This window comes from Notamacropus eugenii, chromosome 4, assembly GCF_028372415.1.
Source record: "Notamacropus eugenii isolate mMacEug1 chromosome 4, mMacEug1.pri_v2, whole genome shotgun sequence".
Taxonomy (NCBI): Eukaryota; Metazoa; Chordata; class Mammalia; order Diprotodontia; family Macropodidae; genus Notamacropus; species Notamacropus eugenii.
In genome coordinates this window covers 34,133,601-34,147,472 of record NC_092875.1, presented here as the reverse complement: position 1 = coordinate 34,147,472, position 13,872 = coordinate 34,133,601, and the positions used below count along the sequence as shown (strand labels likewise).

Below are 13,872 nucleotides of genomic sequence, written 5' to 3'. Positions count from 1 at the left end.
AGACTCACATGTTGGCTTCAAGCAGCAAGTCCAGCAACATCCGTTCTGTGCGCACTTGGGCAAAGTGCAGAGAGTTGTTCAGCCTGTTTCTAAAAGCGATGAACTCTGGGATCTTCTCAAACGCACCATATTTGTAGGCTTGAATAATATATTCTGAGGTCTGGGGAGACAAAAAATATCACCTTGGCACAAAGCTCTTCAACAGATCAGACACCTGCGGCAAAGCAACTCAACCAAAAAGCCCCAAATAAACCCAACAGGCCACGATCACTGAACAGAACTTCAGCTCTCCTCTCCCTTCCATTTCCCCATCCTTCCCAACCTTCTCTGTGCATCCCCTTTGCTGATAACAACTCAGACCCAGCTGCCATACACGGCGGTGTGGAAGCTACCCCTTGGTCCACTCCCACTGAACCGGAGGTCAGATTAGGTTAGAAAGGCAGTGACCCCTGACCTGAGCCACTCCAAGGCAGATACCACTTAGACAGGGATAGCCCTTTTCCAGTAAGGTTTCAAAAGCATAGCCACTGCCTACCCAGGTCCCCAAACCTAAAAAAAGGCCCAAAGACATGCTGGCTCCTTCTCATTTTATTATTATTTCAAATACAGTATCACATAACACCGAGACTGAAGTGAGACGCCGAACAATGTCAACCACAAAGGCTCACAGCACCGTCAATCAGTCCATCTGGAGGACATGAAGGATTAGAACCCAATAACTGGAGCACCTAAGGGACATCATGTGGAGAACACAGCCTCCATGTGGCCCACAGACCCTAGGAGAGGCAGCCTGAGAGAGCACAGAAGGACAGACATTCTGGTCTAGCAGCCAGAGAAAAGTTATGGACAGCAGAGCTCTGATGGAGGAGGGAGACCATGTCAGCAGGACCCAAGAAAGCACCGGCCTCCAAAAACCTCCCAGAAAGGCTGACGTATGCCAGAAAGCGCACCACACTGCCACGAGCACTCTCAACCAGTTTCTTTTCTGTTGGCCTCCCTCATTTTCCTCTGTCCCATCTCCATTATGTCTGGATAATTGGCATGATAGGAAAATAGGGCAATAGTCAACAACATACCCTCTGATAAACAGCCTCGCAGGGTTCATTTCAGGCCGCGGGATTGCGCCAGGGGCGCTAATTCAACTGCATTCGATGCGGCTTTTAAACCCCCACGGGACACCTCGCTGAGCTGTTTGCCTGCAGTATCTGGAGAAATTAAAGACGGACGGACACAAGAAAATTAAAAAGATTACTTGTGATCCTGTGGGCTTAGAGAAGGACTACCTCAAAATCCTCAAGTTACCTTCTGGCACGATCCAAGGGCAGCAAGAGCGCCTCTTTCCTTGACTGCCTACAGAGGGGTGGGGGAATGTGGGGGGGGGGGGGGATGTCTATTCTTCCCAAAGGCCTGGATTCTATGGGCCCTCGGAGAGCAGGGGACAGCAGGGCTTCAAGAGGTCACAGCTGGAGAGGACTCCCTGGGAGCCTGTGATTCCACAGGTGGTCAGGAGACCACAGTGGCTCAATGCACCCACCCCACCTCCAAACTAACTCACTACCACAAGGCACGAGGTAACTCTCATCTCTGGGTGGCCCCAGGAATACATGGGTTTAGTACAATTTAAATACAAGGATGAAAAATTGGAGGACTCAGCAAGAAGGAGGCCACACTCCTTACCAAACTAGAGGCAGCTGAAGCCCGCTGACTTGTCTTTCCAGCAGACAGCTGGATCTCCTTCATGTCTGCCTGGGTCATGTCCCCCCTGGAGGGGGATCAGCAGAGTGAGAGAGTGTCAGATGAAGGAGAGGAGCACCCCACGCTCCCGGCTTGGCCAACAGGAGGCCAGGCTAGAGACTGCAGGCAAGCACACTCTGCTGACAACCCTAAGAGGTGGTCTGGGAGCTGTCTGTGTTTATTTCTAGATCACCGAGGTGCTGTGGGTCCCCTGTGGACTTCTGAAATGAACCCTGGTCACTGCAGAAAGGGTAGGAGAGACACGGATGCCAACTCAAGAATCACACCTAGTCTGTTATGCCAACCTAACGGTCCTGACTGTTTAAAACAGCACATTCCAAAGTACAGACAAGTCCATTCTCATAGCTGCAGGAATCCAGAGCAGCTCACTCTTGCAGAGGGAAGGTCTCGGTCGGAGTCTGCTAGACTCCTCACCAGGAAGAGCCTTGAAACAGAAAAACCTATGTTTTTTTTTTTTCATTTTTCCCCACGGCAGCTTTGAAACATCCATTTCAAAGCAACGCTTTGAGAATTCACACTGAATGGTCACTAAAGGAAATAAAAGTGCTACTAGGAAAGCAATGAACACACACACGCACACATGCACGCACACACGCTGTGTGGCTCTGAATCTCCAGAACATGCGATGCCTACAGAAGACCCTCACACGTCACTCTCCTCTCCAAAGAAGGTTCTGAACACCACACACGCTGCAGAGAAGGCTGCAGCTGGCCCCCTCCCCAGGGCCATCTGCAATTCCTCATCTAGCAGCTGTCAGCAGCTAAGCTCATGCTCTCGTTTGTGGCTTTATTTCCAGGCAGGAGTCACCGTCTTTGGCCAGAAGATCCAGGTACCCACGGAGCACAGGCATCGCACTGAAGAGGTGGCTTCTGGCTCCTGTCGCCACCTTCTGTGACTGCTATTACCCATGGGTGCTGACTTCTTCCCTAGGTCCATGATAGGTAAGTAGCAACTGAACACAACTGGATCTTCTTGATGGAAAACATTCAAAATAAATTAGCTTTGAGAGAAGTCGTGGTTCCTGCTGAGTTGTTACTGTTCCAATCTGTGAGATCCTATACCTTCAGGCCAATGAATTAGCCTACCCTCACCACAAGCCACAACCAGCCAGATAGCACACAGAGAGAAAACAAATTATTCCAAGCCGTCTTCCATCTTGGAAGCAAGTTTCTTTTCTTTGGACACTTTCTTCTTACCTCGAATATCTCTTCAGCCCTCTGGACACAAAGCCAGAAGAACACTGTAAGACAACCATCTCTGACTTCAGAGAATCACCTTTATAAATACACAGCGAAACATTATCATTGCCACAAAAATTCACATCTTCATAGACAGGGCCTCCTGACCACAGAACTCAGCAGGTCCCAAACAAGGGAATGGGGATGAATTCATCCCTTAAGTTACTTCAAGCCAGATCACCCCCAACATGTTCCACTAGCAGTCCAGTGTCTCAGGGGAAGGCATTCATTTCTTCAGTCATTCCTACATTTGGCCAGAAGAAGAACCAGCAAGATATTGGGATTTTCTTCACATCTTCGTTTGTTGTCTTTCTTTTTAAAATATAATGAAACATTTTCTTACAAAAAGTCCATGACAAGCAAAGAAACATGACTAAGAGGGGAGAAGCCTGGAGCCCATGGCTCCTGCAGGCTCTGCCAGGGGAGGTGATTCTGGAAGTCAACTCCCTTGGGATATGAGGGTGCCCCTGCTCCCCACCACACACATTCCCCCTGCAAAGGGTTTATGAAGGACCTGCCCTTCCTTCTCTTTCACTGTTGGGTACTGTCCCCCCACAAAGAAGAGTTGGCAGCAGGCACACCACTCATTGCCTACAAAGGCCCATGGTCAGTCACATGCTGGGTACCATTTATCTAACACTTGCTCACTGACCCCCAACTTTTCCTTCCAACAAACTGGGAGCCACAGGTGAGCTCCCACTGTGCGCCTCCTCAGGAGAACCACAGGTCACTGAGCAGAGACCCTCTACATCCCAGCAGCCAGCTACTCAGAGAGACTGCTGGTCATCCTTCCAAAGTGCTAACCTCTGTGACTAATCATTTGTTGGGGCTGTTGCTTTGAAAATTTTATCTCATTTTGTGACTGACAAAGGTTACAAAGAACAACAAATTCAGTCAATAAACATTTGTTAATCATCTTTTCTGTGCCAAGTGCCAAGTCAATGTAGTGGTTAAGTGCTTTGAAATTTGGGTAGTCTAAGCATCAAACACAATAAGCAGGTTTTCGACAGAAGAAAACCTGTGGGTACTATGCAAAATATGAGGCCTAGGAACTCAACGGGCTAAGAGTCACTCCAGCAGCTCTGCAGCCTTTCTCTAGGAAGCTTCTTAACAGCTTGGATCGACAGCATGCATTCCCATTGACTTCCAAATGCCAACCTCAAGGAGCTAGAGGACAAAGGTTTCCCCATCCCCAGTTTGAAGGACTCCTTCCCTTCTTAATAAACGGCAGAGCCTGGCTTTGCTCATCATTTGCACATGGAGACCCTTGAAACCTGACCTGTCCAGATGCCCAGTCAGCCCCTGGACGAGGGCCACCACACCACCAGTAATGCACCCAACACACCGATCTCAGTGATTGGTCAAAGTCTGTTCAGCCTGGCCAATTGAAGTGAAACAGGACGCCCATCTTTTTAGTCTGCAATACTGCAAGTCTAAACAATATGAAACTATCTTTAAAAAAAAAGTTTGTTCCATATTCCAGTGATTTAACCACAGAGTACAGTGGCTGACAGACAGACTCAGAAATGAAGACCAGCCAGGCCTGCCGGCTGCTGAGTTCCAAGGCTGAAAACTCTGATGAGCTACTTGTCATCCCCTTGGAGAGAACGTGCCCCTGTAGAGCTCAGTCATTAGAAGACACAGATCTGAAAGGCAGGCCACATCTCTATGACCGATCATGTCAGATAGGCCTGACCTTGCCAAATTCTAAGGATGTGATCAGAGACACTTGTAAATCCGTCCCCACAGAATGTAATGGGTTTCACAGGCTTGGCTTGGCCACAGGAAGAGGAAGAGTCCTTGAACGTAGAACCCTCTCAAACACAGTGTGCTTCTGTGGCCCCCCAGGTATGGCCTTGGAGCTCCCTCCCAACTTGGACATTCTGCTCTAACTGGAGTTGGGGCATTCATTAGCTGAGACCACAAAAGAAAAGGTTTTCACTTACATCTTTCTGGTTGGAGTGGAAAAACCTGAGTGCAAAGTTACAGGCCTGGGAGGCAGCAGCATATTGACCTAGAGGCTCTGCGTAGCGGGTCAGAAGATAGCTGGAAGAAAGATCACAGGCAGGTCATGAGTGCACACATGGGGCACACTGCCCTGGGTAACTGGGGCTGGGAGGCCGCCAGGCACCAGGCAGCTGGGCCCAGGATGGGTGGCTCAGCCTTTGATAACTGGGGTCGGGAGGCCACCAGGCACTGGGCAACTGGGCTCATGATGGGTGACTCAGCCTCACAAGGCTCCTTCAGCTGGGATCTCAACCTGGGATTCTCAATGAACCTGATACTTCAATACAATCCAAAGCCTCCTCCAAAAGCACACTTTAAAGGGTGGGTTCCAACCTTAATCACAAAAGTAGAAACACATATGCTAAAGGATCTCTAACAAAAATAATAGTAATATATTTTTTTAAAATCTCAGAGTTTTAACAGGTGGCCAGATGAGGCATTACTTTCAACCTTGTCAGGGGACAAATAGACTTCACAATAAAGACTCACTGAGTCAGCCACAAATATGTCCTATAACCCAACCTCCAGATAGAGAGCACCACCCCTGGACCAACCCCAACTCTAACAAGCTAATACAACATTGAAGACCACTGGCAGGTCCAATAAGACCTGTTTCATGGCAAGTCATAGGATTCTAGCTAGAAGAGACTCCAGGGATCTATCCTGGTCTAACTCCCTCATTTTACAGAGGGCCCAGAGAAGGAGGACTTGTCCCAAAGCCAGAATCTGAACCCATCTCTCTGAAATCCCCATTGAAGACTCCCCAGGCCATGACATTCTAAAGTGCTCCTATCTCCCATCAGAGGGGACAACTTTGTCCCAGCACCCAGGAGGAGCGGGGCAGAGTGGGTTGCACAGCATTCTGAGTATCTACTACCCACCCGATGGTGTCGTGCTGGATGTGTTTAGCATCAAGGCTGGAGTACAGGTCCACCACGGGCTCAAATGCCCCGAGTAAGCAGTAGATTCGGACAAGCAGCAATTTGAACTGGGCATTGGAAGGACTGTGGGTCAAGCCCTCTTCTAGCAATGTCAGGGCCTGCCACGCAGCTCTCTCTTCACCTGGAAGTTTAAGGAAAAAAAGGCAAATGATCCAGTGATGCTGCCAGGAAAGTGGACACAAGCCATCCCTGTGACCAGATATGAAGAGGAGAGGTTCCCATGGGAAGAACGGCCATCACCTGATGCACACACTTGCAGCCAGCCAGGGGATTTCCCCAAGATCTGGAGCCTCAATAGACCTGTTCAGGCTTCATTCTATGTCTACAAAGTAGGGTCACCACGATGCTACTGCTCCTGGGCCTGGGCCGTAAGGGCAGAGAAGCACTGTGTGAAGGGGCTGCGGAGGCCACCTCATTGGGTACAGCCAAGGGCAGTGGGGAGGCAGTGAGGTGGGCTGGCTTGTCCTGGTAACCATCATTATCTTTCACTTACGATGACAAGAAAAGCCAAGCCACACCTTTTGGGACTGGGCAAACAGACCAGGGAGACAGCAAACTGTTCTACAGGAGCACAGGGTGAAAACCCCCTCAGTGGGTGAGCCCTTTGCCCAGCCTGGTGCAGTCATCAGGCCTGAAATGGGGGAAGGAGACACAGATGGATACACAGTATACCTGCTTCTAGCCACATGTCAGTGAGCATGTGCACAGCAAGGAGGCAGTAATAGTCTGAAAACTGCAGCTCTGTTTTCAAACAGGATTTTCCTGGAAAGGGAAAAAAGCATCGTCTCAGCATCAGGGAAAGCTCCGGCCATCCCATGTGCTGCCTTCTACTCAGAGCCTGTGTGTAATCAATTCCCTGTGCCTCACAGAGCATTCTCAGAAGGCAGTTACTGAGCTGCACCTTGGCCCAGAGGCCACAATCAACCCCAGATGGACATGCAGCTAAAATAGAAAAAATGGGGAGGAGGGAGAATGGACGGTGGGATCTCTCACAACTTCAGGAAGAGGAGACTTCTTAATGAAAAAAGGGACAGACTGCAAAAAGCACTGTACTTTTGGTTACACCAAATTAGAAAGCTTTTTTGCACAAACAAAATCAATTCAATTAGGAAGTATAAGAAGAAAAGCATGTAGATTAGTAAAAATCTGAATATATATACGTCTATTTGCACCAATATCAGCCTGGCAGCCAAGGTGTATAGAGAGTTAGCACAGAGGTGGAAGACCAAGAACAACTCCCCACTGGCTAAGGAGTTAAAGAATATGAATCATTCTCAAAAGAATTGTAAACTATGAACTATATTCAAAATGATTTCAAATCACCAGTAAAGAAATACAAATCGAAACAGCTCTGATGTTTCGAGTCACACTCAGCAAAATGGCCAGGAAACAATGGATGGGGATGGCTGAGCCTCTCAGGATCATGGGAAGGCAGGCCGCCTCACACACTGTTAGCTGAGACTTGATCTAAGGTTCTGGGAGGCAGCCTTCCCTGCCTGCCCCCACCCACAATCAGATGACTTACAATGCCCACAGACTGTAGCAACCAAGAGATTGCACTCTGGGCACAAACTCCAAAGAGGCCGGAGAGGGGAAGAAATACCCCATTGACCACCAGATTCATAACAATATTGTTTTTTATGGAGCAAAGGACCAGAAACATAGAGGGTCCCCTTGGGGCTGCCTGGATGAACTGCAACCCATGAATACAAGAGATTATCATCGTCGCATAAGGAACAACCTGAGAATATGATGATTTTGGAGAAAGAGAAGAAGACACATTGATGTGGAGCTGAGAAAACCACACACACAGGGACTACAACAGTGGAATGCAGGGTAAGAATTAAAGTGCCCAACTAGGCCTCGGAGACTTGAGAAAATGCTCCTCCCTCCCTTCATGGCAGAGGTGGGGAACTATGGGCATGGAATATGGGATATGCTACCAGATGCAACTGATGCTTTAGTTGGTTTCACTAAACTGGTCTCTTTCCTAGTCTCTGCTACAAGGGAGGAATTAAGGGGCACCTAGGAGGGGGCATATGTGGAAATGATGTAAAAAAGCCATCTTTAAAGAAAAAGCAACCAAAAAAGCAGTTACAGAATGGAACTGATCACAACCACTGCTGTTCTTGACCAGCTGTACTTGGACAGCTTGGTGGGGTGACCACGGATCTCGAAAGCAAAGGTCAAGGAGAGCGCTGCCATGCAGGAGATGCCAGGTGTGGGTTCCGATCCTGGCTCTGCCTCCTACTGCCTTTCTACATGACCTCAGGGAAGGCCCCTCCCCTCTCTTGGCCTCAGTGTCCTAACCTGCCCCTTCCAGGCCAGAGCTGGCAGGTTGCCCCCCTTGACCACTCCCCCAAGCTACAGAAACAAGCCAGGTGTCTGCAATGCAAGCACTAGCTGCAACGTGGGCTGCAGTCCCAAGGAAAGGTCCCCTTCACTTACAGTCACAGGGGCTATGCCTCCACCGATGAAACCAGACGCTTGTGGGCGTCTGAAGGGTTTATCTGTTTACAAAGGGACGTGTGCTTCTATTCAGAGATGGGAGCTCACTATCAGGTCACTTCATGTATTTTAAGGTGAGCAAAAAAATAGGTCTATAATACAATAAACTATACATGTCCCAGTCTGTCCCATCAGAGAGAGCCCAAGGAACTCAGCAGCTGGAAGGGTGGAGATACTGGACCCCCATGGACAATCCAAGGAGTCCCCTGTGCCCTGACCACCCCTGGGAAGGCAACTCACCAAATTCCAGTCCGTGTTGATATCTCAGCATCAGCTCCCAGACCACCCTCTGCTTCTGGTCCTTTTCCATGCTGTGGTAGAGGCCCAGGAGGCGCATCAGCTGTACCACGCACAGATGCTGCTGCAGGCCCCTGATGTCGGCAGGCAGGGCCAGCTTATCTTCTGTGGGGGTAGACAGCGGCACCTCTCCAAGGAGCTGATTGATAAACTGCCAAGGAGAAAGAGAGGCAGAGTTTGTGAGTTGTCCTGGTCTGCCCACCATCCACCCGGTGGTGCCTGGTCGTCTCTGTTCCAGCTTGGCAACCATCCCACTGCCTCACAAACTAAACAGGGATGGCTTTGAGGTTCATTCTCTGGCGAATGCTGCCATCGGTCTCCCCCTGGGGTGGGGCAGGGATAGCAAATGGAGGGGCCTCTCCCCACGGTGGTTTCCAAGTTCTGACCTTCACTCCCCCACCAGGCTGGAGGTAAGTGACCACCTGTACTCCAACACCGTGGATCTCTGGACTGAGCCCAGTATAGGGCAAGCCCTGCAGTCTGGGCTGGAAAAGACACAAACCTGGCCTCAGAGAAGTTAAAGTCATTCTTAGAGTTCAGTCCCTCCTAACTCCCTACAGCCCTGCTGAGACAGGCTACCATGCAATGCCCTGGTTAGGCCCAGGGTTAAGCAGTAAACAAAAAAAGAGAGATTCTGGACAGCTCAAGTTACATTTCGGGATTAGCTAAGAATGCAGTTTGTTCTGACAAACACTTGTGAAAAGCCTACTGTGTGCAGAGACCACAGTGTAGGAGAAGAGCTACCATGCAGAGGCAGGACAAGGGGAATGCCTTCACAGAGCTCAAGGTCCAGTGGCAGATAAAAAACAGGTAGTCCATGGGGGCTAGGGGTGGGGCAGGGGGAGTGTTCAGAGGAATGTCTGGGAACAGAGAACAGGTCAGCCTGACTGACAGAATCACACCAAACAGGAGAGCGAAGAGATCCAAAACAGCACTCCCACCTCATCATCATCACCCTCACCCTCACGGCAGCTAGCATTCATAAATCACTTTAAAGTTCATAAGGCATTTCACAGATTTTTCTCATTTGATACACACAGGAGTCCTGTGTGGTAAACACTGGTATCATCCCCACTTTTCAGATGAGGAACTAGAGGCAGTGGGACTTGCCCAGAGTCCCGCAGCTAGTGAGCGTTTGGGTACATGGCCAGTAAGTATTTACCTGGCTTCTGTGTGAAGACCTTCCATGTCTTGGGGCTACCCCCTATGACAGCCCCTTCCATGACTGGACAGCTCTCATGGTGAGGAATCTGCCTCCAGGCAACATACACTCACTTTGCTCCTCATCCTGACACTAGGGTCAAAGGAAACGGGGCTCATCCCTCTTCCCTGGGATATCTGGTCACATATTTGACACAGCTCTCTTGGCTCCTCTGATTAAACATCCCTGGCGCCTTTAAGCAGGCATGACAAGGTCTCAAGGCCTCCCATTCTGGCTGTCTTCCCCTAGATGCTGACAAATCTCCCTCCTACACACTCTGCCCCTCTGAAAGCAGCCCCAGGTGACATTAGCATTGTACCTGCTATCCCACACTGCTCACTGATGCAGGATCAAGTACGGCACCAGTGTTCAGGGCCTTGAGTACCAAGGAAACCAGCTATAACTCCGACTATTAGGCACAGGAGACCACTGTGTTGGTCAAGAGTGACATGACTAGATCTATGAATGAGAGGATTTGGCAGTGGGGTGAGGGGCAGACAGGAGAGAATGAAGCACAAGCTCTTCACCTGGGTCCGTGGACATTTTAAAAAATATTCTGATAATTGTTTTTCAACATAGTTTCCTTGTAATCCTACCTATTTTATTTTGTGCATTTAAGAGAGAATTCTAAGAAGGAGTCCTCAGGCTTCCCTAGGAGGCCAAAGGGAGCCAGGACATAGGAAGCTAAGACCTGGTAGGAAGCTTGGCATTAGTACTGAGGGAGTGAAGGAGGACATGCTCCAACAGGCAGGGTTGGGGATGCTTCAGATTTGGAGTTCATGACAGGGCAGGACCAGGGACAGGCATGTTGAAGTATCTGCCAGGGGAGGTAGGGGAGTGAAGGAGGCTCCACTGAGAAAGCGTGTCACAGCAAGAGAAGAGAAGGAAGAGCCGGCAAGGGCAATGGAGAAGGATGGCGCAGCGCCTCTGAAGCCAAGGAGAGAGGCAGCATCTGGAAGAGGGAACTTAGCACCCAATGTTCCAATCCAATAAACATGGATTAAGGGTCTGCAATCAATAAATCAATAATCAATCAATAAACCTTTATTAAGTGCCTACCATGTGGACCGTGCTGAATGCTGAGGAGAGAAAAAGAGGCAAAACACTGTCCCTGTCCTCTCATGGGGGAGACAATGTGCAGACAAACAGACATGAACACAGCAAGCTGCGTACAGAGTAAGTAAGAAGTGATAGACCGAGGGAAGGCACAGGAATCACCCGGAAGTTACCCAGAGTAACTCACATTCTCCTGAAGACAAGAAAATAGAAAAAGGGAGCACAGGACTGGAGTCACCTACGGGAGCTCAGGGAGGAGCCAGACTTCAAGAGTGGAAGGAAAGAGGCAGTGGGACGGCTGCCATCAGCCTACGGAGCCTGCAGGGGCAGGAGGCTCCAAGGACGGAACTGGCTGTACATCCCTTACTAATGCAGAGGAAACAGGGACTCAAATGACCTTGGAGAGTTTCTGTTTCTTTTCTGGTAAGTGGCATGAATGCTCTCCCCTGTATGAGATGGAATGAGAAACTTGTAAACAGATTTTTCCCTAGGCCCTAGTTCTCCCAAAGTGTGCTGTCTTGGGCCTGTTCCCCCAGAGGCCAGCCTCTGGCACCAGGGCACAGTTCTTGGCACACTGACAACACTTAACGAATCCCACCAAGTACTGAGGGTGTAGCAGAGAAGGTGCTGAGATTTCAGAGAGCTCAGAACCAGCCTCTGGGAGGGATTCTCTAAAAATTAACAACATATCCTCACCCTCTTTTGTAACCCTTCTATGTTAAGGCCAATGGGTGGGTGGCTTCATTTCAACTGCCCCCTCAGCAAGGCCCTCAGATTACGCTTCCCCACACATGCAGCATTTGCTTTAAGAGACAATGCTGTTGAGTGTCCAGGGTTTCTACTGTTTCTCATCCAATGGGGAAAAACCAGAATCCCTGACTGAAAATTGCCTGTCCAAATTACATGGCATCAAACGCAACCAGAGAAGCCATTCCAACATGTGTCTGGGTCTTTAACCACCTAGCACAGACCCAAAGGTGCACCACGGGGGCCTTCACTGATTCAAGGGAGGCAATCATAAACAGGGGAACCAGAGTACGAGACCTGCCTCAAAGACCTGTCTCTTGGGCAAAGTCTTTCCTCATTAGGAAAATGGGACTAAGGATACGCGTGACCTATGACCAAGGGTTGTTCCAAGGAGAAGGCTTTGCAAACTTTAAAACTGCAGAGATCACTTGTCAATATGTTACTACAGGTTCACACCTACCTAATTTAGCAGATAGGATCTTGGGCTTGATATCAGGAAGGGAAGAGGAAGGAAACAAGCATTTATTAAGCACCTACTGTGTGCCAGAGCACTGCACTGAGTACTTTACAATTACCATCTTATTTTTAATTTACAACCATCCTGAGAAGGAGGAGCTGTTATGAGCCCCAATTTACAGATGAGGAAATTAAGGCAGGCATCAGTGAAGTGACTTGCCCGGGGTCACCTAATTAGAAATGGCCTGAGGCTGGACTTAAACTCAGGCCTTCCTCACTCAGGCTTGGCACTCTGGGCATGGCTCCAATCAGCTGCCTTCAGGAAGAAAAACTGGTTTTTGGCCTCTGACACTCAGCAGCCACAGAACTAAACAAGTCACTCACCCTAATGGGCCTGAGTTTCCATTCTGAGGGTTCTCTGCTCTGACAAAAGTCTTGATATTTCAGGGAGTGGCCCTAACAGTCAGGATTAGTCAGTCAGGTCCTTTTTGGTGATTCCCTGTATTTAGGCTGAATCTACTCCTCTGAGATTTCCAAACAACCTGGTCAAGTCAAAGCCATCAGTGCTCAGTGCTCCATTCCCAGACAGAAGTAGAATCCCTCTGGGCCTGTCCTGGTGTCCAAGACACTCCCCTGGTAGCAGCATTCTTACCTTTGTACACTGTGAGGCAGGCAGGAGGTCAACAAACACCTTTAGGTCAGTGAAACAGCAAGGCTTGTCTCCAAACTTCTTGAAATATTGAAACATTAACTCTTCTGGATCACCTAGGAGACACAATCACCAAATTACTAAACATTCAAGGGCACATCAGCATATAAGTGGGAGCTGTGAGCCTGGTGCCAGTGAAAGTCAGACCCCTCATTAGCTCCAAAGGCATGATGGGCAGGAAGGGAGAAAAGAGGACTGACTAGTCCAGAACCAAGGCCTGCTTCAAGGGGAAGGGTCTAAAGGCTGGCATTTCATTCCCAGTGTCAACCTCTCTGTCTCATGCTGTGGGGTCTCAGTCAGGAATATCTAGTTTCAAACCCCACTTCTGACACTGACTGGCTGAACCCAGGGTCGTCATGCCCCCTCAAACAGAACCCTAACACTCCACGCTGGCCCCAGACACAGGCAGAAAGAGGCTCCTGAGGCCAGGTTCACCACTCTGCCGAGATCATGACCTAGACCAGCCCTCTCCCTTCCAAAAATCATACTTCAAGATTACAGACCTAACGGCCAAACAGTGACAAATCCAACCAGCACAAGAGTGAGCCGGACCTTAAGGAAAGCCTTTCTCTGCAACACTTTCTATAGTGCCTTGAAGTGCTTCCATTTTAGTAGGAAGAAATATATGAACGATGACGTGCACTTAGGCACCCCAAAAGAGGAAATGTGTGTGCTTACAACTGTGGGCGTGTGCGTGCGTGCACGCGTGTGCACATTGGGCACTCCTGAGAGGCAGGGAAAAAGAACTATGAGTCAGTCATTTTGTGAGCCTTTGGAACATGGACCATTCTCTGGCAGCAGACTTAGTTCCCTCGTCACGACTGGGTGATCTTAAAATGCATTTATATGCCCAGAATCTGCTTATAGCAGATGGGCAGGGGTGGGGCTTCCTAAGCACAGGAAAAGCTACTCTGCCATGGAAGCACCAAAGAGCTTCCTCACTTTCAAATCCCCACC

The 13,872-nt window shown here is 49.3% G+C and overlaps 1 protein-coding gene across 1 annotated transcript in view; it reads right to left on the bottom strand.

Moving 5' to 3' along the window:
* NAA25 (N-alpha-acetyltransferase 25, NatB auxiliary subunit) overlaps positions 1-13,872 on the bottom strand; it is a 46,843-nt gene that overhangs the window by 13,736 nt on the left and 19,235 nt on the right. Inside the window, exons 11-16 of the mRNA XM_072600418.1 lie at positions 12,859-12,971; positions 8,690-8,897; positions 6,614-6,703; positions 5,882-6,062; positions 4,940-5,039; positions 9-160 (exon numbers count right to left, since the gene is read on the bottom strand). Coding sequence (XP_072456519.1) covers positions 9-160; positions 4,940-5,039; positions 5,882-6,062; positions 6,614-6,703; positions 8,690-8,897; positions 12,859-12,971 — 844 coding nt within the window. The remainder of the gene's footprint in view (positions 1-8; positions 161-4,939; positions 5,040-5,881; positions 6,063-6,613; positions 6,704-8,689; positions 8,898-12,858; positions 12,972-13,872) is intronic.